Source organism: Stigmatopora nigra, chromosome 2, assembly GCF_051989575.1.
Source record: "Stigmatopora nigra isolate UIUO_SnigA chromosome 2, RoL_Snig_1.1, whole genome shotgun sequence".
In the NCBI taxonomy this organism is placed as follows: domain Eukaryota; kingdom Metazoa; phylum Chordata; class Actinopteri; order Syngnathiformes; family Syngnathidae; genus Stigmatopora; species Stigmatopora nigra.
The window spans coordinates 4,535,434-4,553,628 of NC_135509.1; the positions used below are offsets into that span (position 1 = coordinate 4,535,434).

The 18,195-nt window shown below is 39.0% G+C and overlaps 1 protein-coding gene across 27 annotated transcripts in view; it reads left to right on the top strand.

Moving 5' to 3' along the window:
* The window catches only part of flrt2 (fibronectin leucine rich transmembrane protein 2), a 121,152-nt gene extending 107,705 nt beyond the window's left edge, over positions 1-13,447 (top strand). For 25 of the 27 annotated variants that reach the window (XM_077734627.1, XM_077734635.1, XM_077734650.1 and 22 more), the window contains one exon: positions 7,656-13,447. In XM_077734627.1, the coding sequence (XP_077590753.1) occupies positions 8,117-10,099 (1,983 nt within the window). In that variant the 5' untranslated portion in view covers positions 7,656-8,116 and the 3' untranslated portion in view covers positions 10,100-13,447. Of the gene's footprint in view, positions 1-5,200; positions 5,687-7,655 lie in introns of those variants that run through there. The other 2 variants (XM_077734785.1, XM_077734825.1) reach the window with 2 other exon arrangements.
* Positions 13,448-18,195: the final 4,748 nt, after the last annotated feature.

An 18,195-nucleotide genomic window follows, 5' to 3' on the forward strand; every position in this document is an offset into this window, starting at 1 on the left:
AACCTTATAATTTTCAAGGATATATCAATAATCATGGGCAGCCTGGTGGACGGAGTGGTTAGGGTGTTGACGTCATAGTTATGGGGTCATGGGTTTGATCCCAGGTCGGTCATCATTGTGTGGAGTTTGCATGTTCTCCCTGGGCTTGCATGGGTTTACTTGGGTACTCCAGTTACTCCACTCTTGACTGTAATTGAAAATGTATTTCAACAACTGAAGAGGGCTGATTAAAAGTTTTGTATTTTATTCTATTACTTTGGCTGCACTCAGTAGTAGGTGAAAGTTTTGGTAATATATTGAGGTGGGACTCAAACCCTCTCTAACAGCATTGGATCCTTTGAGGTCTATCATGTGTATTTTGTTGTAAAGATACTAAAGTCAGCAGCGAATGCCCAATGTATCCGTCTTGCCTGACAATTACTGCATGTGTTGCTAAGCAGCCAGCTTGAGTATTAAATCTTAGGAAGGCACGGATGACTTTGACGCCTCATGTCAAAATAGCCTGTAATCCACAATCCTCTCTTCCTCTTCTCTTTAAGCCATTTCAGCTCCAATGCCTGTTCCCCTGAAACTATCACACCAACACCTTACTATGTGTGTTCCCTTGCCCTCACCCCTCCTGCTACTAAACAAGAGGGGCTTGCTTGTTGTCAAGTGTTTTGTACAGGCATGCTTCAGCATTGGGAATCATTTTTTTCTAGCAGTGTAAGTTATAGTTTTTCAATGAAGCTCCATGCAATGATCCAGATTTATCCTTAGGACATCTTCTCAGATGTGTTAATTGTCGTGAGAACACAGTTTTGTGGACTCAAAAGTGTGCCCCTGAAACAGTATAGTAGGAAATTGCACACAATTGCTGCATTTTTGTTCTTTGACACACGACCATTGGGTTGCCTGTGCATTTGTAGTGTGTGGTACATGTGGTTGCCTTACATTCTAGATTTCTGGCAAGTGGCCACATACCTAGCCACTGCTTAAACTGTTATCTTAAAATAAGTCATTCTAAACAAATGGAAATGTTATACTGTGCTGTACATTTCCTCTAAAGTCCTGTGTGAATTACCAAGAATCTCAGGTCAAACCTTTAATGCTACTTTCCCCACATGGAGGCTCACTGATTATCCTGCGCTACTTACTGCACATTGACAGCAAGGAATATTGATTTATTTGTGAACTATCAAAGAAAGGTTGGGAATTATTAAAATTATTATTTTGTGGGTAAACAAATGAATACACTCTGAACATCTTTCCATCTGCATTAGTTAAATCGTATGTGCAAATCGTGTTCAGATTTATAGTTTTCTTGTAACACTAAATTGGCTGGCAACTTTTGAAATGCTTTGGAGTGTCCAGATGTAAATGAATGCAGGGAGGAATGTGATAAGCTAATGATGTCTCTTGGGAAGGTCGTGAGTTTGACTGAGGGATAAACATATGCATATCTAAGTTCCCATTTTCCCCTTTCCCTACCCTCCGTTAACACAATTTGGTGTAGAGCAGACGGACCTTAGCTAGTGTGTAGTGATCTTGTGTATCTGCAGTTTTATCAAGGTGCAGAAGCGTACAAAGTAAATATGCCACACCAAAGTCTCTTTGGGCGGAGATGGGAAAGGGAATTTCCACTGAAATTGGATGGAGGTTATTGAGTAAAAAAAAAATCTACTGTGATTTTGAAATAGGTTCTCACAGTTTTAGATAGCTATATGTCCCATTTTATTGAGTGTTTATGTATCAGAAGCGAGCGTAATTTTGTGTTAACCAAACCACAACAATGCTCAATGTTAACTACTAATTCTTATCAACACTTTCAAATTATTCTGATCTCATAGCCATACATCAGTGGTATAATCTATATGTGTACTAGTATTCTATTTGTGTGGATAGTAGTTCAATTTAGGTTAGTTGTGTGCATACTATAACAGCAATAATTCATATGAGAAAATGTGGTTGCTACTGAAGAGGTTGGATAATTTGCATACACCTTGGATATATTTCTGCCTCAATTTTTGTCACTACTTAGTGATATGAACAGGATTATAAATGAATATTCAAGTAACCAATGTCAACACCATTATGGAAATATTGCGTTGTTCAGAATACTAAGTGTAACTGCCTCATTGCTATGGATGTGAATTCAACCATTGTCAGGAATATTTTGAATTATTATGGTTGTGATTGTTCACAAACAATGGCTTTTGAATGTACACCAAAGATTGGTTTTCAAAGTCGATTATACTCATGACAAAATGGCAGCCATTGTACACTGCAAAGATTGTTACAGAATTGTTACAAAGCAAAGAAATACAAATAAAATAGACTTTCCTCTAAATTTACACTATTAATAATTTCTAAAACAATCTCAATAGTCGTAGCAGTAGTAGTAATAGTAGTATTAGTAGTAGTAGTAGTAGTAGTCCTTGTCGTAATAGTATTAGCAGTAGTAGCAGTAGTATGAGTAGTAGCAGTAGTAGCAGTAGTTGTTGCAGTCGTCGTCATAATAGTAGTAGCAGTAGTAGCAGTAGTGGTTGTAGTCGTCGTCATAATAGTAGTCGCAGTAGTAGCAGTAGTGGTTGTAGTCGTCGTCATAATAGTAGTCGCAGTAGTAGCAGTAGTGGTTGTGGTCGTCGTCATAATAATAGTCGCAGTAGTAGCAGTAGTGGTTGTAGTCGTTGTCGTAATAGTACAGTGAGTGAGTGGTTAATTTGTCTGACTTCTCTAAGCAGTGGGAAATTATTACCCAATTAATGTCTGTATGCATGTTTTGATTTACCCCAATCATGGACGGTGCAAAGAACAAGAAGTGAAATAAGGTAAAAAGTTCAAATACTCAATTACCCGCCCAAAGGGGAAATTCAACAGTCCAGGAGTCACACGCGCAAAAACACATTCAGTTCAGGATAAGAAATAGCAGGTAACAGGAGTAATAAAAAGGAAATAAAAGATGCACATATTCAGACTGAGCTGTTCTACAAGCTTATAGCAGCATGAATGAACAATTTCCGCAATTGCTCCATTCTGCACCATAGAGAGAAACCTGTCACTGTGATTGCACCTCTAAGCATACAGAGTACAGTGTAGCGGGTGCCGAGGATGCCCTGCATGAGAGTCCTCATGTTTCTCCCCAGGACTGCTCCCACTGAATACACACCCACCCTATCACAGAAACACACCGTTTGATCAGCCTGCCGGTCGCTTCGTGTCTGTGTCATGCTGTCCCCCCGCCAAAAAAAAAAAAAAAAGCATTGCGTTGGCAACCTCCAACTGAAAAAAAAAAAGATGTACACTGCATCCCTGCTCATAATAAAAAGCCCCGAGTCCCCTCAGGAGCCTGCCCTGTCCTTTTTATGCTATCTGGCCTTAACTTGATCAGACTAATACAGCTTGTGTTTTACTTCTTGTGTTTCACATCTTCTTTGAATTATAAAGTATCTGCAGAGCCACAAGCTTTCCCACACTATTACGTAAATTATAATATTGTATGAGATTTTTACAATGACAATGTTAGATTGTGATATAAAATAATGACCAACATGACACAGGAAGCAGTCCACATATAAACAGTTCATTTAGGTAAGGTTTAATATGTTGATGAATTATAATATTAAAGCGTTCAATCAGCTGACTTCAGGCAAAAGGCAGATTACACCCAAGATTGGTCGCCAGTCAGCCGTAGGGCACACAGAGAGACAAACGACCATATGTACTCAGAATCTTACCACCACCCGTGAGAATGGTACCCGCGCCTGCTTGCACCGAAGCCAGACAAGTGAACCTCTACAGCTTCAGGGGGCTTTAACAAAGTAAAATAATAACTGATTGGGTGAATTAAAAACCTTAATCAAAATCATATTTACCCTGGAACTCTTCTACGGTTGGCATATTTGTAATGCTGACATGAATCATAAGCCTGTGGGAAATTAATGTATTGGCTGCCATTGAAGGCAATAGACATCCAATCAAATTTACTGATAAAGCTGTCGGCAATCGTTCGATCAAGTGTAAATTGGGCCACTACTTTTATTATTGTAGTATTTTTTTAAGTACTTTTAGAGCTTGGCCATGAACAAACACTACGTGAAAAATTAAAAGCATGTTGTTTTGGGCCAATTAGTTTTCGACCCTGAAACAGTTTACAGATATTCACTATTTATCTCTAGATGGCAGCTTTCGGTCAGTTGTTTTTTGTTTTGCATCCTTTTGCCATCCGAGCATCTCACAACAACAGCAAAAATATGTTGACCATCATTGATACTAAAAAGTTCAACATTTTACACATCACAAACACTAAATAGTACATCATTAATGTCACACAGAGACTAGCTTGCTATTTTACTATATTTAATAACATGGGCGCACACACAGTTTACTATCATTAACATCACAGATGTGAGAGACTAATGTAAAAGATGCTTTTGATGTCCATACATGAACTAACTCTGAACTTGCCTTCATGTTACACAACCTTTACTCTCTAAAAACCAAAGATGATAAATGGCCAAATGGCAAACAGACTAGCCACATATGCCCTTAAGTTGCCTTAACAATTTTGGCAGAAAGATTACATGTTGCTTAGTAAGTTATATTCTGCTTGAAAAGCATGTATTTTGGAATGTGTTATTCAGTCATTGAGTGATATATATTGAAAGAAATATTTAAAATGTACCTCAACATTTTCTTGTCTTATACTGACCATACAACATTTTTGCAATTTTAGATGTGATTTTTGGGTTAGGGTTAGGTAACCGGCATGGATTTGAACCCAGGACTCCCACTGTGAGGCCGCCGGGCCGCCCTTTTGGGAGTGATTATATTAATATGAATTAATTGTATTTTAATTGGAGGCCCCATTTCATTTCAAATGCAAAAATCTGAAAATTTGATCTAAACCTGGATTACCATGGGCCTTCTCCCCCTTCTGGCCGTTTGGGTCACTTTCTCCCATCACTAACACGCCCATGGAGATGCAGAAATAGATAAAAACGCACTGTTTTGGAGCTTTTGAACATGGTTTGGGCATTTTGTACAAATCAAATGGCATGCATTGAGAGAATCGACTATTTTCCGCAGTGTTAAGTAGACACACAGCTATCACAGGGTTGCTGGGGGATATGCATTCTTTATTCTGAGGGGTGGGACTACCAAAAGAGAGAGAGTTAGAGAGAGAGGGAGAGTGAGAGAGGGGGAGAGAGAGACAGTCGGAGCGCACACGTCGCACTACCAACTGCATCCGTCTAAAGAAAACAACTCCGCGCAAGTCTTGTAGGAGCGACGCTAAACTAGAAGTTGATTCCCACTAAAAGAGCGCACCGGGCGGACGTAGGCAGCTGTCATGGCCCGTGACAAATCAGGTGGGAGACACTTTCACGAGAGGGTCCTCGCAGTTCTGCTTGAGTGGACGGGGAGCTGTGGGAGCTGCGATCGTCGCCCTGTATTCCGCCCTCATTCCTTGGCTCCGACGGTGTTGAGTTAGAGCGGCTGACAAGCCTTAATAATAAAAAAAAAGTCAAGATAGAGGCAGTAGGGTAAAATATGGTAGTGCGACGCTTGATTTGAACCTCCTGGATCCAGTGGTTCTAGTCGGATCTTCAAGTATGATCGTCGAAGGGGACAGCTTGAAGGATACTGTGTAAGGGGAGAAAAGTTCAACGCAGACGCGGCTCGGGGAAGAAGAGCGACTCGGGAAAAGGTACCATTGTCATCATCATCCTCCTCATCATCCCCATCACACATGAAAATGATAACAATTATTGACAATGTAACTTTAGGTGATCAAGAGGAAAAAAATGCAATAAATGCATTTTTATCTGCATTTAATATGCACACTTTTATTTATTCCTATTATAAGGATGATTATTATTCCACATATTGATGTTAAACCCTAAAACGCTAAATATTTAAACCCACGGAGATGAGATTAGGTACCTCATGCCGTTCAACTGCTCTTAGAAATATTCCATCCGAATGAACACCGCTCACTGGGCAACCTTTGAAGTATGCCTGATCCGCCTCTTATCGCTTCTTAAATACCTTCGCCATTTTCAACTTTTAATTGCGTTTCTACCAGCAAATCCACTTCTAATCCGATTGTCCTGACCACGTATCAGAGCGTTCATCTGGAGGTGAGAATATGTGCTCACTAGCCTGGAAATTTAATAAGAAAGGGATAGGGGACTATAAGTGGGTGGGAAAGTATATTATTAATGTGTACCAAAAACTCTTACATCAATTCGCCTGCATGGATGAGAACTAACTTCAGTTATAAGAGTAGTTGGTATGTTCTTTTTTTGTGCCTTTATATGATTGCAGTAATAATAATGTTCATGCAGTTGCCTTTTGCTGCTCTGTGTGCTGCTGTGGCTGCACGTTTTATCGCCTCTGTGGTTGCTTACCCTCCCCACCGCTTATTTGATTAAATATAGTAGCCTTTTCAATTTAGAAAAGTAGATCACAGATGTGAGGATTGTTTGGACATTCATTCAAGCACTCAGGCAAGACCCCCCCACCCCCCAGTGCATGGAATGTAAACATATAACCATTTTCACTCCATCAAATAGCAATGTTCCTTATCATGAATGTACCAGAAGAATAGTTATTTAATATGGCCACCAATTGCAATGCTTGGCCATTCTTATGCTTAAAATTCATCCCGTACTTTCGCTAATTGTGTGTTGTCCGTCAATGACTTAGGGTGGAGCTTCAGTAAAGCTGTAAGCAACCAATGACAATGAGAATCTTTCAATCATATTGCGGGAGAGCGAATGTTTGATGGGTCATAAAACTTTGAATAATGGATCACTGGTTCTCAGTATTGCATTGGCCTTGTGCTTTACCAGAAAGCTCTCAGTTGTGAAAAATAGCCTATATTGATCATTTATTGCAGGTGGGGAGACTAAATTATTTTGCAATCCCATTCCATTTGACAACTTGTGCATGTCACTGGAATGAGAAGTGGAACTCATTTGGGAATATGTGGCTGTGTGTGTGTGTGTGTGTGTGTTTCATTGGCCTTTGTTTGCTTTTCACCTGCAATACCATTCTTCACCCCCTTAAATCTTTGCCGAAATGAAGGTGCCGTAAGGGCATTAATAATAATAAGGTCCTCTGGGCCACTAGCCAAACATCCCTGCTGTTTACTGTACACGTGTGTTAACTCATAATGTGCTCAGGGCAAATAGGTAATTTTACCAATATAGAATTTACTCTGAGTAAGATTTTTTTTTAAATATTCTTTAAAAAAATATATAATGGATCTTTCTTTAAAGTTTTGCAAATCCCAATGTGTGTGCTCGCAAATGTGTGTGTGGCGTTGTTGATCTCTTTTCCCCCCCTTGACAGCGCGAAGGGACAAAATCCCCTTTATGTCTGTGATACCGGATATGCAAGAGGTGTTCTGAATATTTATCAGATGCTTTGACTTTCTTTTCCAATCAGTCAGCGCATAATTTGACGTCAAGCGTGATGTGTTTGTCTCTTCTGACATTCTGTTCAACATCATAACAGAAAAGCCAGAATGAAGGAGAGACGCCAAATGAAAATAAATGAAAAAACAATGTGCATGTGGAGGTGCTAGTGGGGGACAGGGGTGTTTTACAAGGAGGTGGGGGGGAGTGACCAGGCCACCCTGAAAATACTAGCATTTCTTTGTTTTCCCACAGGTCTCTGGTTCCAAATGTCACCCTCCTTGGACTCTGCCCCAGTTGGGGAACAGCAGCCGTGTGTGACGGACAGGCGAATGGAGCCTGCGGTGTCTCTCTCCCGCGTGGCTTCAAACGGGCCCTGGATGAGCACTGCATGGCGCAACCAGTGACGAATCCTGCTATGGTCTGACGTCTCAGCATGGATGGAGTCAGTCAAAAGATCTGCCAACACTAATGAGACCATTGCTCTTCAGTCGAGGACTAGCATATACAGGATTACCCCCACTTTGTCCTGATCATTTCGAAGCATCTGACATCATTAGCAAACTCCCCACGGCGGATTTTTTTTTTAAACTTTATTTTTTCTTGGAATAATGCATTATTTAGATGTATTTTATTTCTTTGATTAATTTTCTTCTGGTTCTTTTTTTATAGTTGTTTTTCCCATTTTCAGATTTTTGTTTTTTTTATTTTCAAGTATGGAGTTTCTGACTGGACCCTGGAATAAGGATTGGACTTCATTCTTACAATTTTGGTTGACTGTAATCCTAAGCCTTCAAATGCAATTCAGCCCAGGTGCCTCTTGCCCCGAAGAGTGTCGTTGTGACAAATTATTTGTGTACTGCAATGAACGCAGTCTGACATCGGTGCCTCTGGGGATTCAGGAAGGCTACAAAGTTCTCTATCTGCATAACAACCAGATTAACAATGCTGGCTTTCCGTTGGAACTTCACAATCTGGTCTCTGTAGAGACTGTGTATCTGTATGGAAACCAACTTGATGAGTTTCCCATCAATCTGCCTAAAAACACCAGAGTCTTGCATCTACAGGAGAACAATATCCAAACCATCTCCAGGGCAGCCCTTGCACAGTTGACTCGGTTAGAAGAGTTGCATCTTGATGACAACTCCATCTCCACAGTGGGGGTGGAAGAAGGAGCCTTTAGGGAGGCACTAAGTCTCAAACTCCTATTCCTCACCAAAAACCACTTAAGCAGTATTCCCATTGGCCTCCCAGAGGACTTGAAAGAGCTGCGATTGGATGAGAATAGAATCGCTGTCATCGCTGAGGAGGCCTTCCAGAATGTGACACGTCTGCAACGCCTCCTGCTGGACGGGAATCTGCTAACCGATGAAGGTATTGCACCAGGGACCTTCCAAGAGCTGGCCAGTCTCCGAGAACTGGCACTGGCTCGCAATTCGCTCACTTTTCCACCACCCCTTTTACCAAGCCAGTCACTGGTAAAACTCAGCCTGCAGGAAAACCAGATAGACCAGGTCCCAGTAGATGCGTTTGCAGATTTAAATAGAATGGAGAAGTTGGATATTTCCAGTAACCAACTTCAAACTCTTACACAGGGTGTATTTGACAACCTGTCAAGCTTAAGGCATCTCATTGTGCGCAATAACCCATGGCGCTGTGACTGTGCTGTGAAATGGGTGGTGGTATGGCTCAAGTCATTGCCTTCTTCCATAAATGCCCGGGGGTTTGTGTGTCAAAGTCCAGACAGAGTGCGTGGCATGGCAATCCGTGAGCTTACATTGGATATTATTGAATGTCCAGTCGATGCTGGCCAACCACCATGGCCCACCCTTCGCTCTACACCTCCTCCACCACCCACCACCACCCCTCTTACCACCATGATCTCCACTCTTGAAACCACATCCAATCCCGACTACTTTGACTCTCCTTCCCCACCCTCACCCCCAATCCATATCAATCCTCCCGGCCCCATGCCTCCTTATGAGGACCCCCTTCAGATTTCCTTCCTCGTGGTTAACTCTTCTAATATTGAGGTGAGCTGGGCCTCCTATTTCACCGTCACAGCCTACAAGGTCACCTGGGTTAAACGGGGCCAAAGCCAAATGAACGAAGGCATGCAGGAACGGACTGTGAGTGGGGGCCAACGGCATATTAGCATCACTGACCTCGAAGCCAGGTCTGTGTACCGGATCTGCGTGCACGTGTTGGACACCCATAACTCCTATAGGCCCGGAGAGGATACAATATGTTCTGAAGCCAGAACCAAGTCTGCCTTGCCAACTAAGTCTCCCGGTTCTGGGCAAACACCGAAGGAGAGCGTGAATTCCACATTATTAATGGCTGCCATCATTGGCGGAGCAGTCCTCATCGTCTTAGTAACACTGCTCAGCCTATTTTGTTGGCACATGCACAGAAAGAGCCGGTCATCTTCGACCAAGTGGAAATATAACCGAGGCCGCAGAAAAGACGACTACTGCGAGGCTGGAACCAAGAAGGATAACTCAATTCTTGAGATGACAGAAACCAGTTTCCAAATTGTGGCGCTGAACAACGAGCAGCTGCTCAAGGGAGATTTCCGCATTCAGCCTATCTACACACCCAATGGGGGGATTGGATTTAGAGACTGTCACCTCAGTAACAACAGTTTAGCTTACTGCAAGAGCAGCAACGTACCGAGTACAGAATTTTGTCACACGTGATGATGCCAAGGCAAACAGTGCATTGGTAAACCCACAAACTCCAAAAACAGTAGACAATATATATATATAATACACACATACACTGTCTGTTTAGACAATAAGAGAAAAACATGAAAAAGTCTAGTGAAATATAACTGTACAATATATATAAATATATATATTTCCAAATTCTGTCTCGGATGTAATTTATACTGTGGATAATAATGTGGGTTTTTCTGCTATCTTTTTTATTCATAGACAAAAGCGATCCAAGTTTTTCTTTTTTTATGAACAGCAGGGTTTTGAACGTTGTTTTAATGGTCAATACTGTACATGAACACAGATTTGAACAATCATGGCACCCTGGGTGTAGCTTCTGGCAAATTCTGTCAGCCTTGGAAAATGTTGGGCACTGAGGGCTTGGATCCTTTGCTAACCACAGAAGTTTAAAAAGAAAAAAAAAGGGAAAAAAAGCTTTTTAGTCATAGAATCCACCCAAGTATATCAACAATGTCAAAGTGGAAATAGTGCTGATTAGCGCATTGTATAAAAGAGCACCATTTGTGACATTTTTTTTTTTAAACTGAAGTGCACTTTCCTATTCATGTTAACAATAGTATTGGTTGGATTATCTCAAAAGGGCCTTTCCATCTAAAACCATTTTCGCTCCATTTGTTGATTCAAACAAATATGAGCCTTGGTCAAGAAACACTTTTTGGAGTACTCTGTAATTGGATCTGACATGTTCTCCTCAATATTAGTCATGAGCACTATGAGTACCACATTAAATAAAAAAGCAACAAAGGAAGATTGTGCTCAAAGCAATGCATGAATGAATGTGTTGAGATTTGCGAGAACCTCTCTCCACCACTAGAAAAAAAAATCCCCCAAGCTTACTTTCTTCAGCCTTTCTTTGTAAATGTGACCACGAGGGGGCAGTTTATTTCAGTTTACTTGAAAGAAAGGTTTTGAGAAAGACAGAATGGAGAAAAAAAGCCATTCAGATAAATTTACCGCAACCATTACCTTCTACTCCGTAACCTACTTGACATTTTTGTGCTCAAACAGCATTGTGGTGCTGCTATTGCTCAGCTGGTGTCTTTAATATGTAGAATACTATAAAAGAAAATTAAATAAAGAAAATAAATTTAAACATTACTTCATGCTTTTTGCCATAATGATAAAAAGTTCACAGTCGTGACAAATCAAGAGAGATTTAGCATTCCAAAGAAAAAAGCCCACTAATTCGTCCCTTTACATAGAACTTCATGTTAGACTTTTAATACATTATAAAGTAGTAAAAACAACAAAAAATACCCTGCCTTGGGGCTATTCAAGATGATTTCAAGGTTCTCAATACACGTTCATCAATATCGTCATGAAATGTTTGATTTAGTTTTAACCCGCATATTTCATTTAGGAATGAATGGGTCTCACCCACCATTTTGCACTACTCTGGCATTCTGCCTACCCCGTCCCTTTCCCAATACCTCTGATCCCAGCATGGGCTCAATTAAAGCAGTTTCCCTGCCCTTCAGCTCTCGGACTATGGCTGCAGAGCATGTGAGGTGCCAGGAAGCGGTCTTCATTATGCATTTCTTAAGATGACTTTATTTGATTCGACATCATTTTATTTTGAGGGCAAGCTTAAAGAGTTCCCACCCTCAGCCACTCCGCTCCTCCGCCCTGTTTTCTCATAATCCTCCACCAAAAAGGGAGAGAAGTATGTACAATTTACTTTCACTTGGCTGCTCCCAACTGGTGTTAAGGAAAAGTGTCTTTACTCATTGAAGGAAAGAGCTTGTAGCTATTTGTATATTTATTATATAAAGAGGTTTTGTAATGCAGCCACGTGGTTAGGATTCAAAACTTTTAAAACCTTCTTATCAAATTTGTTTAATATTATTTAGTGGTGTTATAAAATATTGTGCAAAAATGTTTATCAGAAATTGATTCTTCATTAAACCAAAGGATTGTCTTATGTTTTTTTTCTGACATGAGCTCAATAAAATTGAATTCATTTCAGGCTAATCATTTGAGATTTAATCAATAAGTGACCATGTTTATGCCTGCTTAGTTTTGGGCAATATATTAAGCTCCCTATTTCTCAAAAACCACAAGCACATTTATATTGAATTCAATGAAATAATAGCACAAAAACAACACTTTTAAAATCTCTGCTTTACTTTTAATTGTGTATATGTTAGGTTGCTTTCCAATTGTTTCTTCTGTGGTTAACAGAGCGTCTCCACTTTATGTTGAACTTTTTCTCTTGAAATCGACATATCAGCACACCCAGAAGATGTAAGTGTTTTTGACCTGCCCTGCTTTAACAATCGTGTGGTTTGCTCTACATGCTGCACCCACTGAAAATAACATTCTGCTCATAAGCAACTTAATATTTCCACAATGGATTTGTATTTCATTTTAAGAAATTGGGTTGTCTATGTTAATATTGTTTTCCCGCCAGGGACATCAAGTATATTTGCCTTACCTGTTCATGCAGGATCAAAATGATTAAGGGAAAGTATAGAAAGTATAGACATATATGAGGAAGACGAGTAGACAGCAACAAGAATGCCCGAAAGAAAGCACATTTACACGGCCACAGTGGCGACAATAACAGTGCCAATAGGAACAACATTGCTAAGCACCACACAATTACGCGCACACTAGCTAATGAGACTTTTCATCCAGACTGCCAGACTTGCAGTGCTCTTACACGGTGTGGTTAATGATTCAACCAGCCTGAGAAAGCGCTTTAGTTGTTGTTTTGCAGTATGCATTACTCCTCATTTAACACAATGCTGAGTCCGATGGAATTAAACTCAATGGAATGCAAAGTGACTGCCACTGTTGGTTTGTGCTGTTTTTTTTTTTTTTTGTATTTTTTAGAATGATTGGGTGAACAACATGTTTTGTAACAAGGCTTTTCCTGTAGGCACATAGTTCACTTCAGATATCTATCAGCAAGGAACAATAAATTTGTTGATTTTGCATGTAGAATCTCCTTTTCATTTTTATTCATATACTTACACGTTTAAAAACATATTTCACAGCAATTGTCTACCCAGTGGTTGTTATACAGCACATCTATACAATTTTCAGTGCATGTAAAATGGCTACCTTTGAGATATTTGGCCTTCCCAGCTTTCATCACATTAGAAAATTCAAATCAAGATGTTTCTTAGGAACCAAAGTTGAACATTTATGTTTTCATTATGAAATGTTGATGTTGTTCCATGTATGTGCCTTGAGGTTAAACTTACAATGTAAAGTCCTTGAAACCTTTAAATGTTTTTGCACAAATTGTACATACCTACGTGAAGGTTTTTTTTTTTTTGAAAATAAAAGAGCCATTGGATTTCAGCTCTCACTCCAGTTTTCTTTAGAGAAACAGTCGGCATTAAAAATGGATACTTTAGTATGAAATGTTCAAGCAAAGTAGCGTCTGCTTAATACAAAGGTAGAGAAAATCCAGTACATTTCATCAATTTCCTTGCAAGGCACAATTGAATCCAACAATAAGCCTCTGAATAATAAATATATTTTAATAAAAATAAATATATATGGTTTAATCACGACTAATATAAATTATTAAGTAGTAAAAATCTATTTTCATGTTTTTTAATTGTTATTTCTGAAGGTGAAAACTGGGTTTAGATTATTATTTTCTTTCACACAATATGATATACAATAATTAATTGTGTGTTAACCACAGAACGTTACTCGGGATTAGGTTACAAAAAGTAATAGTTGTTTTTGGGCAGAATATTCGAGTCTACATAAAAAATTGTGTTCAACGCAAATAACATTTTAAAGTTGAATTGTCCTCAACCTATTTTCGACAATTATAGCGCAAATTGGAAACTGATCTTGAACACAATCCCCATATCGTAAACTGTTAAAATAAAATAGGGCTAATAAAATATGTTCAATAAATACAAATACTTGAATAACATTCGAACATGCTTGACTTTTGAAGGTATATAAATTAACTCAGTAAATTTCTTTGTCCTTATGTCACAAAATGCTTGGTCATTCTGGCATGCCACACAAAAATGTGTCAACGCATTCAGTCCTGCTGCTTTGTTTATTTCATGTGACTATTCTAGCTCCATTCGTCATTTATTATTATGTCCCTGTTTACACCTATTGTTCATGCTCGCATTTCTTCTAGAAAAAGTGTTGAAAATAAATTGGAAAGCAATATACATATAGATGAATATTTGTGAAGCACTTTTAATATGACGCAGTTGTATGTGACCTTCATAGCATTTTTTTATGTTATTATAATTCAGAGGATTTAGCATTCAAGTTCAGTGACGCATCTGCTTTTTTATTAAAGACAAAATCATATTCAAGTATTTAACTATATTTTCTCACTAAGTATTAAAGTTGAAAACAACATTAAATTCCTTTTGAAATGTCATGTGGTCATAGAAATGTGAAAATGTTATAGTTAATTCAAGGTAAGATTTAAACATGAATGAAAGTCGGTCCCATTGGCATTTTTACATAATTTTAAAATGAGAAGAAACTGTTTCATTCATAACAAAATATGGTTATAGAATGCAAAAACCTGAGTAAAAGAGGTGCAAATTAGTTCACTGTGTGAGTTCATTACAACGATGCTGACATTTGTAAACTCAAGGCACACAGTATATATTAAGTATGTTTTTTCCTCGTTAAATTCATCAAAACAGGTCATTTTTCTTTCATTCTACTACACAGTATTCTCCCTTCTCCAAAATTATAGTAGAAACATTTAAATGGATGTGTTCTCTTTTCATCTAGTGATCTTTCTAGGTGTATTATGCTCTAACACAAATTAGAGGGAATTGATCAAGAACTGCACATCTGCTGCTCCCATAGCAATACCAGCACACTTTGTACTTTCTGCTTAATGAGGGTTCTATTTTATCTGAGAGAAAGCAGCTATGTTTGTCATATTCCATATTGCAGCAAGTAATGAAATGTAGATTTTTTCTGCTTTTGAAATAATTCTATGAACAGGTGTTAGCTCTAAAAAAAGGATGCCTTTTGATATGTATCTTTAATATGAAGGGGGGACTCATTAAATGTCATAATTCAAAGATGGTATTAAACATTAACAAATGTGAGTATTCGTTAGACTGAATAGTTAAGTGGTTCTTTGAAAGATTAGTTCTTTTGTCAGTCCCACCTTTTAGTCGGTTGAGAAGCTTTTAATTACAGCGTGACCACAGGTGAGGCCCCAGTCGCTATTTTCACCACCAGGCTAATGGATGTCACGACGGGGTCATTGAATTTCTCCGTCCATTTGCTTCCAACATCAAATGGCACGAACATTAAGTCAATCAGTTCTGTATCACCTTCATCTTAATATGCATAAAAAATGAAAAGTACCATAGTCAATTTGGATGAGAAACATAGTCATATTCAGTGGGAAATTTACTGATGCTTAATACTTTTTAAATCATTTATATAAACCATATAATTTCAGTTCATTAGAAAACGAAGTGATTTTTGCAAATTAGTAATGTTTATTGGACAAGAGCTTGGAGGTTTCAATATGCTACTATCTTCCTTTTAGTTTCTAAATATACCAGAATGAGGAAGGACAGAATTCCACAGTATAAGAGGTGGTTTTAAAACAAGCCCACTTGAAAAGGTTTTAAAGCTTGTTGACATGAAAATTGAGATTGCAACCAACTCCAAAACCATTATCCATGAATTATGGATGTTAAATTTCCCATTTGTCTATGCATATTTACTTCAAAACATTACGACCTGTTATGATTGGGTTTTTCAACCTTGCAAAGTATACATTTACTAAAATGCTACTACAGGACAACTGAGTGACATTTCTAATCATACTGGCATAACAGTCATGTTTTTAGAAGAGTTTGAAATTGGATTGTTTTGATAACATTGGTGTCAATGACATTTCCACTCGAAAAGAAGTAAACCCACAATTTTGCTCATTTTTTTGCTGCTTTTTGCCAATAAACCTGTAATTCTGGATAAGAATCTATTGAAACAAATGTGTATGTCTAAATTTGGAGCTCTTTATAATTTCACAGAGATAAATGTGGGATTGGTACAATTTGATTTCTCTATACTGGGACCATAAAAGCTGAGTGGATCAGAGAAATATTGTTGTGATATAATTCATATGGGTCGACTGATGTGGAATTAAACTGCCACTGTATGTTTAAAAGGAGTTAACATGCACTTGTCTGGTCTAACTCTCTCTCTCTCTCTCTCTCTCTCTCTCTCTCTCTCTCTCTCTGCTATGCTTGAAGTAGAAAATACAACAGAATGGCAAAAAGCCTGAAATACTGAATCCTATAAAATTGTGTGCAGGAAAAGATCCATAGTAAAGTGCTAGTGACAGATCATAGGGCAAAACCAGAGAGGACTCATGCTTAGACACAAAGCAGAAACCCTTTGTCCCGCAGCAGGGAAAACAGTGGCTCAAAGCTGTTTAAATGTTATGCAGGAAAGACTATTTCTTATGGGGCCCTATTCCTGAACGCACATTACATGTAAATGACTTGGAACGCAGACAGACCAGCAGAGTCTCAAACTGCCATTCAAGCATATGCTGCGTGCACCAGTGCTATTTGGACTTATATTAGTGCTTGGTGTACTTCAATGGTGAGTCAAGCCTAGATGAAGTTTGGTGATTACTTGATATCCATCTAGTTCTGCCATCTTCAGAGACTAAATGGACAAAGTTTGGAAGCCATCTGTACTGTTTCTGGATTCATATTTTTAATCTCCTTAGCCTGAGCACAGCATATTTTAGTCTTCATGTCTGTATTTTGCTGAAAGGATCCAACTCGTTTCCCGAAAAGATCCAACTCCTTTCCCCCTACAATATTTACAGTCCTGCTTCATGGACTCATCCCAACAGCAGCATTGCACAATGTTTCCAGTGTGTTGTGTTTTATTTGGCTCACACCATCCATACCACTGTTTGATATACTTTGGCCACAATTTCCATCTGGACTCATCAAGATCCTAAATTAGTGGCTCTGTATACTCACAACATAACCATGTTAGTTTTGGCCTTTAAAAAAAGCCCTTGATACATGAAGGCAGAATCTGTTTTATGTACTTGGTTCTTTTTAAATCAAAAGTGGCATGTTCTTTGTTAGAGCTCACTTTGAAAATTAATGTTACGGTAAGTCTCATTTGTTCAGCTTGATGACCACTGTCTGCTCTGAATCGGGCCGTTAGATAAAAAGCCATGCCAAGTTGTTTATTGCATGACAGTGACAGGTTAAGCTAAAATTCATCTGATTTATTAACTCAATCATGTTGGCTAAATCATGAAAATTCTCAATAGGTGATGTGAGATGTTGGCTATTTCAAATGGTGAAATTATGTCATATAATGCTACGAATCCACATCCATCAGTGAGATCGTTGCGAATAGAAATTAGATACACGTAATCCTTAGGCATTGTTGAAAGTTAATTTTCTTGCCGACATGCAAGTGACGCAATCAACAATGACATTTCAATTGTGCATGTTCCTCAACCACTCTACTGCAGCTAACCCCAAACTACACCCATCTGCTGATAAATGTCTCCACACACTGAGAAAAGTTGGTGCCAAAAGCAGTTTGCACAGCATCTCTTTGACCTTGGCATGATTGCCTGCAAGGCACTTTAATTTAATCAGCTTCCCCAAGCTTGAAACTGTGTTCATTGTTAAGGGGAGGAGGACCAGAGCACCAAATGTGCACACATTTTAAAATACACACACATTTTAAAACACACACACACTCACATGCACGCGCGCACACCTCTATGCAACCCCCCACAAAAAAGGCAAATGCAGGCATACTCCCACGCATGCTAAGACAAGGTTAGTGACAAAGCTAAGCTCCAGGGGCCTGGGCCTCACATCCTTACAGGGACCTAAAAGACAGGAGAGTTTGCCAGGAATCTCTATCAAACAGGCCGTTTCTAATTATGTCATCAATCTTAGATGAAATGATGGGCAGGTGCTCAATTAATGGCCATTGGAATGCAGCACAAGTAGTATTTACAGACAGGGCATGGTGCCATTTCTGTCATCTTAGAGGACATGCATACGCATCAATGTGTTTAGAGAATCCTGCCG